The sequence below is a fragment of the Festucalex cinctus genome, chromosome 3 (genome assembly GCF_051991245.1).
Source record: "Festucalex cinctus isolate MCC-2025b chromosome 3, RoL_Fcin_1.0, whole genome shotgun sequence".
Classification (NCBI taxonomy): domain Eukaryota; kingdom Metazoa; phylum Chordata; class Actinopteri; order Syngnathiformes; family Syngnathidae; genus Festucalex; species Festucalex cinctus.
Window position 1 is genome coordinate 22,251,673 of NC_135413.1, and position 18,742 is coordinate 22,270,414.

Consider the following 18,742-nt stretch of genomic DNA (forward strand, 5'->3'; position numbering starts at 1 on the left):
TTGTTGGAAAATTTTCGGGTTATTTTCTGTTAAGTATTAATTATTTTTGTCCACCAGAATGCTGTCATCTTCATTATTAGCACTTGATGTCACAGGAAATGCTATTTAGGGTTAGTTTTGAATTTTGACTGACATGTGGTTGTCATGAGCATTACTGCACTCTAAAGTATGCCCTTATTATAATTAGTCCCTCTCGTGATTTGAGAGAGTAAATCAAGATAAATGCATATCGCATGTGTTGCCTCTGTTTTAGGTTTCCCCTATGAGAAGGTGAGAGAGCGCACACTTTACCTTCAGGTGTTGGACTACGACCGCTTCAGCAGGAATGACCCCATTGGAGAGGTCTCAATCCCTCTTAACAAGGTGGAATTGGGTCAGATAAAAACCTTCTGGAAGGAGCTAAAGCCCTGCAGTGATGGCAGTGTAAGAGAGGGAGGGGCATCCACTGGGGTGCATGATGATGTCCAATGTTTTAATTGCACTTTTTCACTGAACATGCCAATGCCAGCCACACTCAACAAACCAACTTTTTTGTTATGCACGATTCATTACAGCAGTAATTACATATTAAATTGAAGAATTTGATATTCCCTTATGAAATCAGATATTAGTTGATAGATAATTTATGCCACGCACGTACATGTATTTGCGTCTGTGTTCCTCAGGGGAGACGAGGGGACTTGCTGGTGTCTCTCTGCTATAATCCCACTGCCAACACCATCACTGTGAACATAATCAAAGCCCGTAATCTCAAAGCCATGGATATCGGGGGCACCTCAGGTAGACTTTTGCTTATTATTTGCTGATTCTCTCCTGTCTCTAAACCTTAATCAGCAGTCATGGGACCCTTTGGTGACTTTGGATTATATGACGTTGCACAACGTCTGCTCAATATTTATATACAGGGTTTCTGTGGGTCATTAAAAGTCATTAACTGGATTTTTCCTTAACTGGTATTAAAAATCATTAAATATGATGTCCAGAGGCATTAAAAATTGAAGCCGCTATAACACAATTTACCAATAATATATGTGATTAAAAAAAATGTGTATTTGTGGGGACTGGTGACTTACCTGTAATTTACAATGAACAAAATGGCCTGGAGTCCAAGAGTTGCTTCATGTTCCAAATTTAAATTGCTCTGAATTTGAAAAGAAAAATGGACTGTTCCTTTCACCAAACATCCCACATGAAACACTAATGCCACCTAGTAGCAGAAATTACCTCAACATAAATCCACAAATCAATGTTTCACACTCCTTTTAACTGTTTAGTCTCTTTTTTTTTTTTTTTTTTACTTCAAATAACTTGAATGAATTAATTTGTTACTATAAAATTACTATAGCAGTGAACTAAAAGATACAACCACTTTTACATTTGGTAACCATATTTGTCCACTTTTATGTTAATAAGCAGGAGTATAAAAACTTGGGGAAAAATATTTTATTGTACACTTAAGACAGATATGTGGGATTAATTTGCGATTTAATCGTGGCTTAACTATTAAAATCATATGATTAATTACGATTAAAAATTGCAATCAATTGACAGCCCTAATATATAAACAATACATATGCATAAATATATGTATGTACGTATATATGCGTGTTTGCATATTATCTGAGAGCCCTCTGACTGGATGGCGAATGAACACAGAATAACATCACATCAAAGAAATGTGAACGTGTTTTTGTCACAGATATTACGTTTCTTCTTATTCCGTATAAAAGTTAGATTTCTTTTTCCCCCAAGACAAAAAAAGAACAACACATAGAAAACACGTTTTGGCCTTTTTTATTGTAAAATGAAATAAATTGTACTTCCCTCATAATTGTATGTGAACGCATGGCTTTAATAGTACATAGCGCTATTATGCCCCATGCTGGCTTGGCCCATTATAAAACGACATTGGAGCTCTAATGTCGTTATAAGATGCACAGTAAGTGCTTCGAAGCAATGCTATGGTATAATTTTCACAGCACTTATATGTAATAGTTATTTTAAAAACATATTTTCCATTCAAAATGAGTGACAGAAGAACAAGAAAATAAAATCAGTCTATTTTTTTCTACACAAAAGCAATAGTGTGGATGCTTTTGTCTTTCTTAGCATTCACACAGTAGCTGCAACACTTACAGTACTTCCATAAAAACATCATTTGTTTATTGACCTTGACCTCAAACTACATCTGCCTCGCTGCTGTCTTTTGCGATTAAGAGGGAGTTGCCAAAGTGCAAGTACATCTACAGTACAATAACCTGCTGCGCATTGCTTCCACATTGCAGATCCGTACGTGAAGGTGTGGCTGATGCACAAAGACAGGCGTGTAGAGAAGAAAAAGACGGTGACGATGAAGCGCTGTCTCAATCCCGTCTTCAACGAGTCCTTCCCCTTCGACGTTCCCGCCCATGTTCTGAGGGAGACCACCATCATCATCACTGTCATGGACAAGGACAGACTCAGCCGCAATGATGTTATCGGCAAGGTAAAGTCTGGCTTGTAGGCTTTGTTGTCGTTTGCCCTTTATTACGACAGGAATGTCCCCTTCAGATTTTCACCTCAGGTTAGATGCAAATGTAAATACGTCCAAAGTTTGGAGCAATGATACGATCCTTCATGAATATTTATGATCCTCACATAAGCATACAGATAAATATCATCAGTCATGTTCACTGTCACTCTATTGAAATAATATTATACTTTTTAGTGCGACATCACTGCTGTCCTATATGTCTAAATGATAAGTGGATATGCTGACTTTTCTGGGGCATCTGTCGGCAATGTCAGTTATTCAAAGTGTCTGGTTTCTACTGGAAACGGTAAAACTCATGGAGAGGGAGACAGAGCTGTTATTTTAGGTAATTAGTAGACCTATAACAAGTGATAACCCCTGCCATCTCCAGACTGCCAAGGCAGTATAACTTACACATTTTATTAGTGGCACCATATATATGACTACATTTTGTGAAAAGCGATGTTCCTTAGTCTTTCTAAGTTGTTTTGGTCTTGACCAAAATCTGACACAAAACTGAAACACAAGGTTACGCGTTAAAAAACAATATTTCACACCGGTTTAAGAGCTCAATGTACTGAATCAAAGTCCCTTTCGTGCAACATCACGAAATGGATTTCGAAGCTATTTATACTTTAAACTACACTTGACATCCTGAAGCCTTTCAAATAAAAAGGCTTTCTCACAGAAAGCTGCCGGCACAAATTTCTACAACGACCATAAGGGAACAGGTCTTTGCTGACAGCTAAGTACAGTATGGCTTTAGCATAAAAAAAAAGAAGAAAAAAAAAAGCCACATCTATTATGCATTCTGAGAACTCGGTTTTCCCATTACAGTTTTCTTCTCAGCGTCTTCCTTTTTGTGAAGCAGGTGGAAAGTCGCTGTCAGGAATGAAGAATTATTAGTAACTAATGCTGGAGCACCTGGCCTAGAAAGTGATGTAACCGTTACATGTTTTAAAATTGTTACAAATAACACTCCAAGTAAATCTATAAATGATAATCAATGGTTCGAAATCAGCGATTTGCGAGGTAAAATTATATTTTGCGGCCCGGCAATCCAAATTAAATAGAAAAACTGGGTCCCAATCAAGTTTCACTGGGCTGGAAGCATGCGCCTGGTCAAGGGAAGCTCAGTGCTAATTAGGCTGCACCAGCTAGCTAGCAACAAGTGTCAGCTGCCTACTGCTGCGGCTAAACATGTTGCTGATTCGCTCCAAAATCAGTAATTATCACCTCTGTGGCTGTGAATAAGCTACAAACCATGCCAACTGCTAAACTAAACCAAGATTGACACAGCTAACGTGCTTAACACCGGGATTAAGTGTTCGACGTTTGGCTGGAAACTTGCTGAAGCAAAAAACATCCAACTTTGAACGGCAAAATAGCGGGCAAATTAACGAGCGTCTGGAATGCCGAGAGAATAGCTCATCGCTAAATTGAACCAGAAACTGGAAATGAATTACTGTCTGATAGAAGTGGTGGCCTGTAAGGGTAAACATAAATTAATATAGTCTAAAATAATTTAGTTTGTTTTCACAATAGAGTCCTGAGTTTTGATTTTGACCTTCCAGGTCATGTTTGTAAATGAGAATTAGTTCTCAAACATTTTACCTGGTTAAAAACAACAACAACAACAACAACAACAACAAAACTTATGAGGTCTGCATCATAAACGTTCTCAAAATTACATTACAATAGATATTATCTTGTACTTTTTATTAAAAAAAAATACAAAATTTAGCTATGATTCCAGACATGAGAAATATTTTGCTGCTAATCATAATGTGAAGAGAAGATATAAAAACGGTTGATTATATATAAGAAAAAGAAAGTCAGTTGTTCATTTGTTATACTTTCATATTTTTATTAGCTGATGAAACCCTTTTACCAGATCCCTGGGATAAGCCTGAAAAAAAAATAATAATAAAATAAAAAATAAAAGCCAGCCCAGTTAAAATCGATCTTTGACGTCTATGGCCATCATTGGCAGTGAATGAGTTAGAAATGTTAACGTCTGTGGCCGTCATTGGCAGTGAAAGAGTTAGAAATTTCTTCCTCATATTAAGTCATTGTGTAGTCCATAAATTTCCAACTACTGGGACACGAAAGTTATACTGTATTGTTACAGCCCTGCAAATACTGTATCATTGTCCCTGTTGCTATGAAAGCGATGTATAGTGAAATACTCTTCTACAAGGAGGCAGAAGGTACAATTAAATTAAGCAAAACCAGATTTCACAATGAGTGAGCCAATTTGAGGGTAAATTAACTTTTTTTTTTTTGTTTGGTGGTTTGATATCTTTTTCCATTTCAGTTTGAAGATATTCCATGTTACTACTTTTCCCCCTCCCTTCCGTTAGATCTACCTGTCGTGGAAGAGCGGTCCAGCGGAAGTGAAGCACTGGAAAGACATGCTCGCCCGGCCGCGCACCAACGTGGCCCAGTGGCACGCCCTCAAGGCCTGATGGCACCGCCCACCTTCCTCCATGGCCCCACCTTTCCCCGCACTCTCTTCCTCCCAGTCCCGTCCTTATGCACAAGACTGACTTGCTGCCAGGCCGCGAAACACGGGTACAATTAGCCATCTGCTCTCTTAAACCTTTAAAACTCCTTCTCGTGTCCTCTCCAGCTCTTCTCGTTCCTCCTCCTCTCGTACGCTCCCGTCTCCATTTCCGTTTCTCACCGCTTTGTCAGTGCATCCCCTCTCCTGTTTTGCGTCGTTCTTCTGCACTTTTGTGGAGGGAGGCCTCGTGTTTTCTTTCAACATGCGGGCCCCTCGGGCCTGAACTGCGCTGCAGCCACTGACCCGCTGAAGGTGCCAGTCCCGTGGGATCACAGAGAATCTTAAGTGATACAGAATATAAGTGTATGATAATTCCAGGAACACAATATTATCTAGTATGTACTGTATGTACATAATGATGAATATATTAGGTTTATAGATTACCCCCAACCCCCTATACAAATAGGGTATGTTAGCCATCTGTTGTTCTTTGCGTTCATTTGCCTCCACTGTGCCATATCTTCCATTTTGTTGCGCACTCCTTTTACTTACAGTGTGATTTAATGTTTAGTTTAAGAACTAAACCCACAAATTATCTTTACAATATGTTCTGTGCAGCCCTATTTAATTAATAAAGATTCATAATGTGTTTGTGTAATATGAGTTGAGCATTTTGTTTTTATGCATCTGAGGGGCGACCATTTTGCCACTTGCTGTCAACTAAAAATGACATCAGAGTTGCTCAGGGTTCAGGTAACAACCAGTCAAAGCTCAGCTTCAGAAAACAGGTGAGTCGTGATTGGTCGTTACCTGAGCCATGAGCAACTGTGATGTCATTTTAAGTCGACATCAAGTGACAATGCAAGACAAAATGGCCGCCTTCTGAGATGGACAAAAATGGGTGGATTTTGCAGCTTACCTCATATTCCACAAATATTCAGAATGCTGTATTTAGACTAGTGAGCTGCGTAGAACATATTATCGTAAAGAAAATGTTTGGCTTGACTTCCTCTTTAAGTCGCCAAAAGCAATCAATCCTTGTTTTTTGATGAAACCAGCTGAGTTCAAGATGGTATTGTTGATACTCGTGTCCTTCTTTTCTCTTCTATTCCCTCATTTCCTCTTTATTGTTCCCTCTTTCTTATCCTCTGGCACAATATTAGTGGTCCCCTCCCCTCCTCCTCTTGTCGTCTGTGTGCTGTGGGTGCTGTGCTGTAGCTCCAAACAAAAACAAAAAAAATAGAGGTTAAAAGAATATACTGTACATGTACTGAACTTTTCCGAAGCTGGGAAAGCGGGAACGCGATAAACTCATGAGACGGATCACTCCTGATTTTTCCAGACAATAAACCCTTGACGCGGAGAGAGAAAAAAGAAGACCCCCGGCTCGAAATTCCCAGACGCTACGATGATGTCATTTTTCACGGCGAAGGAGGGACGCGCTTTCAAAATCTTCTCGCGACCAAGGCAACGCCAAGTTTGTGCTGTTTTGTGTGCATGCGTTCGGATGTGCGCGCTCACTTCAATTTGTGGATTTGAATTCTTCGTGCTTGCCCTGTGCTCTTGTTTTGTGCTGAAGATCTCAGAGGATCGCTCCATCTTCCCGACCTGTTTGCCTCTTGTGGCGCATCTATATTAATGTATGCCTGCCGGTGCAAGTGCGTGTGTTGCGCGCGCGTGCATTTCAGCAACGCGACTCAGAAGTCGTCTTCTCTTTTCTCTTTCTCTCTTCTTACTGCCATTGCTTCCCCATCCTCCTTTACTGCCCTGCCTTCCGAAACGAGGGCGCGGGGAAGTTCTATCTGCACTTTTTCAAAAATGTAATAATAATAATAATAATAATAACAACCTTGAGGTTGAGGATGGTTTTGATGCTGAAGGGAGGCGTGTGCGAAAGGCGAGATTGGGGAGAGGCCGCCTCTGCGCTGTGTCTTGAGGGTGTGGAGATGAGGACGCAGAGGACGGATGAAGGGCTCTCGTCCTCCTCTTTTTTTGCGCCGCTTGTTATTTTTTTGAGCATGTTCGCTGGCATATGCGTGGACGTTTCCTGCTGGCGGTCAGAAAAGAGAGCTTGCGCTTGCTTTGCTTGTCATGAGGAGGCTTTGCCAAGCCTGCATTGTTATGACATAAAGTAGGAAACGCATGATCAGAGCGCCAACCCAGAGACGGATAGTTGCTGTATATTGCTGGCGATGCTGTAATCAGTCAGGCTGGAGTGGATTTTGGCTTTGTTGCTGACCCAAAAAAAGCACACAAAAAAAGATAGCGTCGAATTTTGTGTCTCTCCACATGCCGCTGTTTGGCGCTCCGTGGGTGTGATTTTTCTTTTTTTGAAGATGGACTGATCTGTGACTGCGAGATACTGGAGAAGCAGATAATCTTTTCCCCGGGTGCTTGAGACCGGCGCAGTGTTTCAGTGGCTGCCTGTTTTGTCAGCCACAGTCAACTGAAATTCCTTCACAGTAAATAAAACAGACATCTGTGGACAGCATGGATACTTGCAGCCATTTAAAGCTACTTGCTCAGAAGTGCTTTTACAGTAGTAAAATTTATTTGAGGCCTAATCCTGGTGACTCGTGATTTTTAAGTATTTGGACATTTACCAGGGTTGTTTACAAAATGTTGCTTTTGGTGTGACATTGCGGACGATTTGTTGTTTCTTTGAATTTAAAGGATACTTGACTCATTGAGCCATTTTCAGCAGTGAAAAGTTCATATTTTGTCTATAATTAATGCGGTAACGTCATTATTTTTCATGTACAATTAGAACCTTTAAAAAGTATTTTTTTTTCTACTTGCTGTCGACTGATGATGCCATCACTTGTGCTGAGGAAGTAGGTATCATGGCTCACCTGTTTTTTTGGGTTTGGTCATCAAACTGAGCCATGATTGGTCGTTGCCTACTTCCTCAGTACAGGTGACGTCATCATGAGTTGACAGCAAGTAGAAAAGTTACTTTTTAAAGGTATTCAATCATTGTACCTGAAAATAATGAAGTTATCAAATTATTCTGGACAAAATGTTAACTTTTCACTGCTGAAAATTGTTCAATGAGTCAAGTTATCCCTTTAATCAATGTGGATAGGTTGGCTTTTAGACAACTTTATTTCAATAATAATATACTAGACTATATATAGACTTTACACCGATCTGATCAGCTGGATCGGGATCAGACGATATTTAGCATTTTATGCAAAATCGGTGATCGACCATAATTTCTTAATTTGCCCGATCGATCAATGACATCATTGATCGGCTCTCCGTAATAAGACAATATGTTATTTTTGTTTGCATTGTTTTTTTGAATAATTATTTGGGGTTATTTTTTTCCCATGCATTACAATTGCCATCAATTATACATGGATATACTCAAATTTGTTTTCACATCCACAATTGCATTCATTCTATTTCTTATGCTGCAATTCCATATAAGAGAGCACAAGTATGACAAGTAGGCCGCCCTGAGCACAAGCTTACACACTTCGGTTCAAGATTTTGTAATTGCCATCAGATAAATCTCCATTTTAGCCTTATCTGCACAAGATTAGACATCTACTTTGCCTCTAAGCTACTCTGGCCCGTTCGTGTGTCCATTCCTTGGACAGAAGGGAACACAGTTTGCTGAGGCAACACTTGCCAGGGAGAAGAAGAAGAAAAAAAAAGATAGCGTGTGCCCTCATTAGTAACCATAAAGATGCTGGAAAGGGCTAAAATGGTGGAAAATAATCACCTCGCACTGCTCGCAGTTGGTTTCCTAAGGTGAATGTGCAGGTGATGTACTACCGCGGTTTCTTCTTTTCACCATGATTACAAGGCGCTCAAGGAGGAATAAATCACCGCAGTCGACCCAGTAAACTGGAATTATTCTTAGTAGCTCCACATCTGCGTTTTTGCTGCTGGTGCAGGCAGAATGGAGGCAGATAGGTTGTTGGTGGCACGTTTCAAAACTCACCACTGAGTGCTTTTGTTTCCCTTCATGCAAATTTGTGATATCAGCGAATAACCTTTGTTTGAACCCAAATATCCCTTGGGCACAGCAGACGCTTTGTGATAATGATCTGCTATGATCTTTTCCGTGATTGCATCGAGCGCAAACCACATGAATAGTCATGCTCAAGGTTGCAAAGTGAATAAACATTTAAATGCACTTTCTATGATTATTCAAAAGTTGCATAACAAACAATCACGCTTTGCCAGCAGCCCTAAAACGAGCAGCATAGGAAAGAGTCCACGTTTTTTTTATTTTTTATGTAAGCACCACCTGTCTCACGCCGCAAATGTGTGAGATTTGTGACCTTCAAACAACCTCCAGCTCATGAATATAACATTTTTTTTTATATGACTCTCTTACCAGGCATAGGCAACTTAGAAGTGCTAGCAATTATTATGTCAACCACTTCATCGCTCCTGTCGGGCAGAATCCTCACATTTACAAAATTACTACTTTTCAAGAAATTATTTAAAAAAACAACAACAACAAAACAGCATCTTGATTGAGTTACCAAGTCCTAAATTTGGTATTATACTTTATATTGCTCTCATATACCAACATTAGCACACTATCCCAAAATCATGATCAATTGCTATTTTAATGGACCAAAACATGCATATTTATAATGGCAGCATGTCACCAGCGTGCTAACGATTATGATTACGTCATTCTCCGCAAACTCTTTCGCAAATGTCTCAGAGCGATGCAATGAGTGATGCAATAAATAAAACAATGACCTGACGACCCCGTTTAACAGGCAAAAATATGAATAAATAATAGGGGTGTCAGGCGATTCAAATATTTAATCGTAATTAATTGCATGACTTCAGTAGTAGTAGCAAAGTCTCTTCTTTCATCAGGAAATAAAGTACATTTCTATCTGTTTCCGTTTTGCAGCAATTAGCATTAGAATATAGTTAAGTTTAATCAATTTTCACAAATCTGTTTAGAATTATGAGTAATTGAGCTTTTTTTCAACATGGCCCTGGTTGAGTGCCTTTGCTATGCTGTCACCTGCTGGCCGTTTGTATAATAACTACCATTACTGCAACCGTTCTTTGCAGTTGAGAGGCTGAATCAAAGCCTTCTGTATGCTCTAGCATAAAAAACAAACAAACAAAAAAAACGTATAAATATGTCTTTGGGCCACATAAAACATGTATTTATAAGTTTAAATTTATAAGTTTAAAAAATGTATTTATAAGTTATTGGGAGCAAATGAGTTCAGGACAGGTCATTAATTGCGCGTTAAAAAAATGGTGGTGTTAAAGGAACTTTAAATTAACTAAAAATGAACACACCAATTTTGACACCCCTCATAAATAATAATAACAAATAGTAATAATGATAATAGTAATAATATTTGCCTTTGTGGCTGGCTAATTCCTTTAAAAACATCACAGCCATCCATTTTTAATCTATTTTCACTTGGTACTATTAAAAAAAAAAAAAAAAATGCATATTTTCAATCTTGAGGGGATATATTCTGCACGGCTCCCGCAGAGTGATGGAAGTGGCCGAGTTTTATTTATCAGACAGTTGAGTCTTCAAAAGAGTTATTCGGTTGGTTTATAAAATATTGTAACATTTGTAATTAGTTAATAACGTGCAATGATAACGGATGATGTGGACACACCAACACTATCAATTTGTGAAAATCAATAAAACAGACCATATTTGGACATACTGTAAGATATTCCTTCCCAACAGTGACAATATTCTTTTATAATCCACTATATGGATCAAAGTATAAAGTCCTCTTTATGAATTAATTATACAATCCGCTCGAAATGCATGGACAAGGTCGACCACAATGTATCCCACCGGGCATCCTCCAATTATATCGTACATTGTACACGATATGTCCCGTTGAACAAAAAAAACAAAACAAAAAACAGTCCCCAATAATAAGGTAATAAGCTCGGTCAGCAACACGTTTTCCCTTTTGTCTTATAAACCCACCAAGTGGCTCCAACTTGGTGGACTATCTAATGAGATCCAAACTTTTTTTTTCCTTTACAGAGATGAGAATGATTCAGTGTAACAAATTAGGCGAGAACTTGAGAATCCACAAAACTCCCAGCTTTAATTTTGCTTCGCTTTTGTGCCATGTTAAATTAAAGTCAATTTGAATATGGCTAACAAACAATTTAGTGCTTATCAACGAAATAGCTGGTTTATCCCTCTGAGCCTGATGCTATTATTTGTCCTTTCTTATTGTTACAATGCAAGTTTTCCCCTGATGGATGTGGCGTCAGTGACTCACTTCTTTGGAAAAGTGCCTGCTCTGCTGTCGTTGCGCAATATTAAATTAAAGCTACGCCGGGCTGAACGTGTGCAGATTGAAATGAGAGGGCGTGCATGTGCAGATGCTATTTTTGCCGAATCACAGTGTAATGGCTGAATCAGCTCGCCGTCGTCGTTTTTGGGTTGCACCTCGCTCGGGCAGACTCGGCCTTCACCCCCCCAAACTCGCCTTTTGTGACTTGTTTGAAGCATTTGTTCAAAACTAGTGTGACTTCTCCCAATCAGGGTTCAAGTAAGTGTTATTTGAATTGTAACAATAATGAGAACATTATTATTTTTTTGGTTCACATTTGATTGTTGGTCAGTATGTGTGTGCTTTGGTGTTCTTGTGTTGGGTTTCTTTCTTTACAAACATGCTAAGAAAATCCTTCCGTTTTTGAGAACTTTATGTAAATATCGTCGGTGGAAATGAACATTTGTTGTACAACGAGTTTTCCTTTGTCACTTGAACTGATGAAGGAAACGCGTTTATGATAACAGTGGTGACGTTGACGATGCTGATTATAACCGCCCTTCTTGAATAAGGGCTTTTGATGTCCGCTGTATTTTTGTGGGAGGGGGTCATGCACTTGGAGGGGGGTATGAGGGAAGTAGTGCTACCTGATACATCCCGGGCCCACTGTAGCAACACTGACACGTAGCTTTACTCCTGGAAATCAAATATGGGAGAAGTCTGAGTCACTAATGCACTCAGATATGTATTTTTATGAGAAGCATCAAAAGGCAGTCACTCTGCCCCCCCCCCATTTGTCTCTTTGGCGACGCCTTAGCCTGTCTTCTTATGGGCTTTGGGATTGACTGTAATGCCATTGTGTTAGGCAGGATTGACCGTGCTCTCACACGGATGATGCCAGAGCAAATTTGGAGGCGGGCATTGTGCAGTCAGAGGCCAGAAGTGGGTGAGCGCCTGGCCCTGAGGACGTATTAAGCACAGCCGACACCACAAAAGGGACTCGGATCTTGCGTGGTCAAATTTGGCATCATGTCGTCTTCAAATTGTGTACTTTCATCTATATTTAAGACAAAAAAGTTAGTGAAAGCTTTTTAGTGCTTCGCAAGCTGTTGCCGTGGCGATGCGCTGTTTGCAAAGAAACGTGATGCTGTTTTTGAGGGCTTAAACCGGGCCTGGCAAAAACATTTAGAATTTAGAGGGTGAGTGTGCAGTTTCTTAAAAATTAGCCATTAAATTGAATTATTAAATTTTTAAAATAATTTTGTAAATATGATTTAATTATATATATATATATATATATATATATATATATATATTATCAGAACTGAAATGAAATGACAAGTGCTGCATTAGCAAAGAAACAAAACCAAAAGTGCTACATTAGCTAATAGGGATGTAAAGATAAGCGCGATATCGTGAATCGTGATATTAAAACTGCCACAATATCGCCGTTGTCATGTTCAGGACATTTAAATGCAACACATCTGTTTAAAAAAAAAAAGAAGTCAGGTTGATTTCCATTTGTGCAGTTCTAGCACCCTCTGGTGGCTAGTTTTTTTTTTGTTGCAAATTAAATTTCATTAGGGATGTTTTGGCCCTTCTATGTTTAAAATCTACACTAATTGTCAGATGAAGGGGAACTTAATATGCCTGTGAAGCAAGTCAATATGTGGAGGGACTCAATGTGTGCGTGTTGGTAGTTAATGTGAAAAGTCATCAGACAGTAAAGCTGGAAAAATCTCGAGTTCAAGTACTTTCCAACTTTATTCTCCCATTCACAACCACTAATCTTTATTTTGGATGTGAACATTTTTAATCATTCAATCAATGTGCAATCTGGTTCAAGTTATTTCCATCCCTCTCTATGTCGACTGTTAATGCAGGTATGGTTTCGCATTTCATATTTCAGACCGGCCCCCACCACAAAAGTTACTCCAGCAGCCTGCAGGAAGGACAGTAGATGCACTTGCGCCGCCTCCATTTGTAATGCCATCCCATAGCGAGCGTCCCGAGGGCTGGGGGGGGGGCGGACAGACAACACACATTTATCGATGCGCTAAAAATAATCTTTTACTCCAGAGCCACACCCTAGGAGCATTTTGCTATTAGAAGTGATTTGGCTGCACTTTGAGCAACTTGGATCCTCTTCCATCCCGTTTGATTGGGGGGGATATGCCCTGTGAAAAATGCGACTTACCCGGGATTCGTTTGGGATGTTGCGGCTAGCACTTCTGTTTCTTCACCTCCTTTCTGAACTTGCCATGACTCACCTCCTCAACAAAGAGTGCTCAAACTTAAATACACACAATTGTGATGTGTACAATCTAATTCCATGTATTTATTTATTGATTTATTTATGTATTTTTGCCAACTTTGTAAAGTGTATAAATATCTATAAATATATGAACAAGACGGTACTGTATAGATTTTAGCTGCCTGGTAAGGTTCCTAGTATATACTTGGTAGACTAAAAGAAGTGTAGAGCTGTTCAAAAGCCAGTTACTGACATTCTCGCAGTAACTCGCTGCCACTGGCGCTTTTTATATCTTAAGTTTGAGTTGTGCTTTATTTTTTTATTCTCGCCAGTGGGAGCCAGAGTGTGTTGTTCTTAATTTTGCCTCGTCGTTTGTTACTTTGTTCTTCTGTTGTCTTCTTTTATTTCCAAGACACAGCGAGGTTCTGGCAGCCAGGAGAGTGCATTGGAACGCAGACTGGGACCCATTGCGTTAATGTGTGCGCGTGTTAAGTGTGTGTCCGTCCACGCTAGTGCAAGTGCTAGTGCTCTCTGTGCAAAGCTCCCCTCCCTCGGATGTGACCCGGTGTGTGTTCAGGTGCAGGATGCCCGTGTTGGCTGAAGCTGGCAGACCCCCCCCCCATGACCACTCAACTCCTTCATTACAAAGCTTCATTTTAATCCTCCACCAAGTATAGATTTCCACTTCCTCCACTCAATTGTTCATTTACTCTCCCATTCAGACGGTAATGCATACACCTCCAGAGTCTAATTTACCAGTAATCCATGCTCCCTCATCTATCTGGGATTCTGTGTCCATTAGCGGCTCTTATTCCTTGCCTTATTTTATTTGTTTATTTATTTTTGGCAGAGCTCTGTGGACCAGACAGTGATCGAATCCCAAAAAAAAAGAAGGTGGAGCGTTCAACCTGCTCCCCCAGAAACGAACACATTAAAGTAGAGAGGTAGAGGAGCTAGTATGGCCTAAGTCAGGTCAGTCACATTCATGTACAGTTTAGCTAACATATGCTAACAACTTCAAAAGGATATACAGTCGGTAATATCATAATAACTTGCAAAATAAGACTTCCATTTGAAAGTCGTAAGAGTTCAAAGCAGTTTTAAAGCCCCTGGAAAGTGAATTTAAAGATTTATGGAACAGTATGGAACTACTGACACACTTGGACGTTCCTAGTAGGTCCCTCCTCCCTAACTATATTCGCTACAGAAAGAACTTTAGCACCTTTGTGGTGGGTTTTTTTTTATTTCTTTTTCAATTGCAAGTTACTTCATAATTATTACAAGGCACAAGCCTGTTAGCGTACATGCTAGCTGCTAGCTAACTGCTTGTCACGACGTCGAAAGGCCTGCGATAGCTTGCTAGATTCTAGCTATGGGAGACTTTAAATGGATATATTTTCATGTCTCAAACGTGTTGGAATGAATGGGGGTTAGAGAAAGATAGTAGACAAGGCACAAGCCTGTTAGCGCACATGCTAGCTGGTGGCTAACACTGCTTGTCACAGCGTGGATTTTGTGCTTTGATTCCAAATGCAAACCGAAATATTTAGATTGCTATTTTTGTGGTGATTTCATTCACTAAACCTGCATCAGATTGCAGTTCAGGTTTTCTTTTTATTCATTTATCTTTTAACTTCAATTAAAACTTTGTAATTTTCGCATAAATTGTCTTTCTATTTACCTCATAAGCGTTCAGCTTAGAATTCAGCTATTAGCATTCAGTTTTCAGCATTCCCACGCAATTTCTTCAGAAATTGCACTTAGTCTAGTTGAAAAAAAGAATTGTAACTATTATCATTACAAAACTTTTTTTTTTTTTTTTTAATGAATGGCCAAGCCCATGTGTCCATCTGTACATTCTCATAATGTATTCATGCTTTTTCATGGAGGGCAACTGTCAGCACAGCATAATTTCAAGTGAAAAGCAGCCATATTCAAAGGTCAAGCGCAGGCCTGCTTGGCGCCTCGTTTGTAGCAAGAGACTGTGAACAGCCTTAATTAACGGTGGGACCCGCTCGCTAGTGGGCTACTTGTCGTGGACCATTACTAACCCCTCCCTCGCACACTCTAAATTAATAACTAAGTGCTCGGATGTGTTGCTTGGTTGCTGTGTACATATGTGTGTTGTGCTTCTGTTGACGTCTCCGTGTTAGCGTAGCATCGGGTTGTTACTGGGCGGCCTTGCGCAGACGTCCTCGGCCTCTTGTGACCCGAGTCAGCCATTTCCGCACAAGCCATGATTATAACAAGGAGATGCTTGGTTAACGTCACCCTTAACGCCACTCTGCTGCTTCATACCCGCCGTCAAGCTCGAAATGCAAACTGGCGAGGAAGGCTTGGCGGCGGAAGAGCCCAGTGAGGCAGCAGGAGTGTTTCATCATAGATCAAGAGGTCACATTGAGGACGTCTGAACACCCAGTAGCACTTTGGTTTTGCGTTCCATGCTTTTTTTCTCCAGCCTCTCCTGTTTTTTGGCCGAGCGGACTGTGATCTTACTGGTGGTCGTTGTTCTCCTCCCATCAATGTTGGAGTGTGATGGGCGGAGCCATGGAGCTGAGCTCTGATTTTGTTCCATATTAAAGAATCATTTTTACTACATAATTCATCGGCGTTCTCAATGATTGATGAGTCATTTTTCGAAAACAAACATCAGAGGGCTACTGCTAATTAGTGTCAAGGATGAATTATGCATTTATCACATGTTGCTTATTGTGACCAGTTGAATCACAACTTGATACTAAAATAGAATCTCAAGAAAGTAAATCTTGCTTACTCATAAGATTCAGGCTTGAGTTTTGACTTGAGGTCAAAGGTGAGGTGAATATAGGATTTGAAAACTAGTGCTGGCAAGGTTAAAGCATTAACTCATTGATTAATCACAAAAGGTTATCGCATTATTCATGTATTAATGCAGATTAATAGCACTTTAGCTTGACAGTGGATGGTTATATTAGCAGGTAGTGCGGGTTTGGTTTGCGCAATAAACATAACTACATGCATTAAAGTAAAGCATTTAATAAATGTTTGCGTATGACATTGAGAATATTTGTTCATGTCAAACTAATGGGGTCTTTTTTCATTTTAAATTATGCAAGTAATTAATTAACTGACTGGAAAAAGAGGAGGATGAGAGTGTGCAGTTGATCAAAAAATGTTGAAGATGTCCTCATTAACATTAAATGTAGAAGTAATTAACACATAACAGGTGCTCTTCAAATTTAGTGGACAAAAAAATGTTGAAAAGCCTTTTTGATTAAGTGATTAATCGTGATTCTAAGATATGATTAATCTGATTAAAAAATGTAATCGTTTGACAGATCTAGTGAAAACATCTATTTAAAAAAAACGTTTTTTTTTAACCATCAAAAATATTTCTATACTTGTTTCCATATATAATGTGATCTACATTGGATATTAAAAGTCTACACACCCCAAATGTCATGTAATGTTTCCATTAATGGGGAAGCGTATCTTATTTTAGCTAGAAAATAACTGAAATGTGGTTGCACAAGTGTGCACACCCTCTTATAACTGATCACATTCAAACTCATAACATACGGGAGCAACACACACCTGCCATCATTTTTATTGTCTGTGATTAACCCTAAATAAATTAGAGATGTTTTAGTAGTCTTAGTAGAAATATTGACCATTTTTGGAACTGCTCATATTTTTTTCCACTTTGTCATAAGGCTCCAATTCTAGCTGGAAAAAAAACAGCTGCTGTTCATCATGCTGCCACCACCATGATTCTGGTAAAAAAAAAAAATAATAAATGTTTTGGGCATCTTAATGAGACTGCACGATGAAGTCCAGATGTGAGCTTTTCTTAGTCAAAGAATTTAATAAGGTCAAGTATATGTTAAATGTGATCAAGAGCACTTTGACTTTTTATTTTAAACTGGGCCAACAGTCACATATGCCACATTCTAATTAAACTGCCATAGAAATAATTAAAACGAAATGACAACATTGTAATTGAACATGCACTCACTGATAATAATACTGATGGCCTCTTGTATGGCACGTTTTTTGTGTTACTTTGAAGCTAATGAAAAAAAACAATGTTCCCCTAAGCAACACATTCGTCAACAATATAATGACAGAATTGGCCATTTTGTTTCTCAAAGATGTCCTGCTTTCACCGTGTAGCTTTCAATTAGAGTTGTTTATACGTGTGACACTTTGCAATCACGGTGCAATGCGTGGCAGCTTTAAACCAGCAGCACACTGCATAAACATTCCACTGCACCCACAAACCTCTAAAAAGATTCCATTTAATCTTGTTCTTGTCAGGTTAGTCGGAGTTTCACAGTGTGTCGTACATGTCAGAAACTGTGCTCGTTTTGACATTAAAATGTCTTATATCCAGCTCGGATTCCCCCTCGACTCGTTCTAATCTGTCTTCTTGGCAGCGAGGATATGTCAGAAAGTAAAATAATGTTTTTATTATTCTTGATTTATTGTGAAAGCAGAAATGTGTAACATACTCATCCATGCTTGTTCTCAAAAGGAAGATGTGACGTGTTTTTTGTTGTTGTTGTTGTTGTTGGGGGGTGGGTGGGGGTGTATTACAACTCTGAATTCAATTAAAAATTTATTTTCTGGTATAGTGCTTTGACAGGCACGTCAATATGTAAGAATTGAAAATATATGTTTTCAAAAGCTGTTTTTAACTATAGGCCTCTATATAATACAGTTTTTAACTTTTGTAAAAGTGGGTCACCACAGTTGTATTATATACGGAAGCGTATTGCATTCACTTGGGAAAAAAAACAAAACTGTTTTTCTGACCATTTTTTTGGGGGGGGGGGCTATGTTTTTTGAGTATTTTTTTTCCTCTGGTTTTCTGAATCATTTTTCTGTTTTACTGAATATTTTTTTTCTGTCATAAAAAAATATATATATTCCGAAAAACAGAAAAAATAAAATAAAATACTCAGAAAAACAGTTGGAAAAAAATAATTCCAAAAAACATAAGAAAAAAAATAATTCCAAAAAACAGAGCGCCAACTTCCGTTTTTCAGAGTTATTTTTTTGGAACTCTGAACCTCTGACTTGTTGCAGACCACTGACCTGTATATATGAGTGGATAGCCGTTAGGTAGCTGTTTTTCGTTATATATATATATATATATATATATATATATATATATATATATATATATATATATATATATATATATATATATATATATATATATATATATATTATGACAG

The 18,742-nt window shown here is 38.9% G+C and overlaps 1 protein-coding gene across 4 annotated transcripts in view; it reads left to right on the forward strand.

The window, feature by feature from the left end:
• syt7a (synaptotagmin VIIa) overlaps positions 1-18,742 on the forward strand; it is a 131,964-nt gene that overhangs the window by 108,516 nt on the left and 4,706 nt on the right. For 2 of the 4 annotated variants that reach the window (XM_077516704.1, XM_077516703.1), the window contains 4 exons: positions 254-423; positions 666-780; positions 2,286-2,485; positions 4,876-5,676. In XM_077516704.1, coding sequence (XP_077372830.1) covers positions 254-423; positions 666-780; positions 2,286-2,485; positions 4,876-4,980 — 590 coding nt within the window. In that variant the 3' untranslated portion in view covers positions 4,981-5,676. Of the gene's footprint in view, positions 1-253; positions 424-665; positions 781-2,285; positions 2,486-4,875; positions 5,677-6,360; positions 16,125-18,742 lie in introns of those variants that run through there. The other 2 variants (XR_013282833.1, XR_013282834.1) reach the window with 2 other exon arrangements.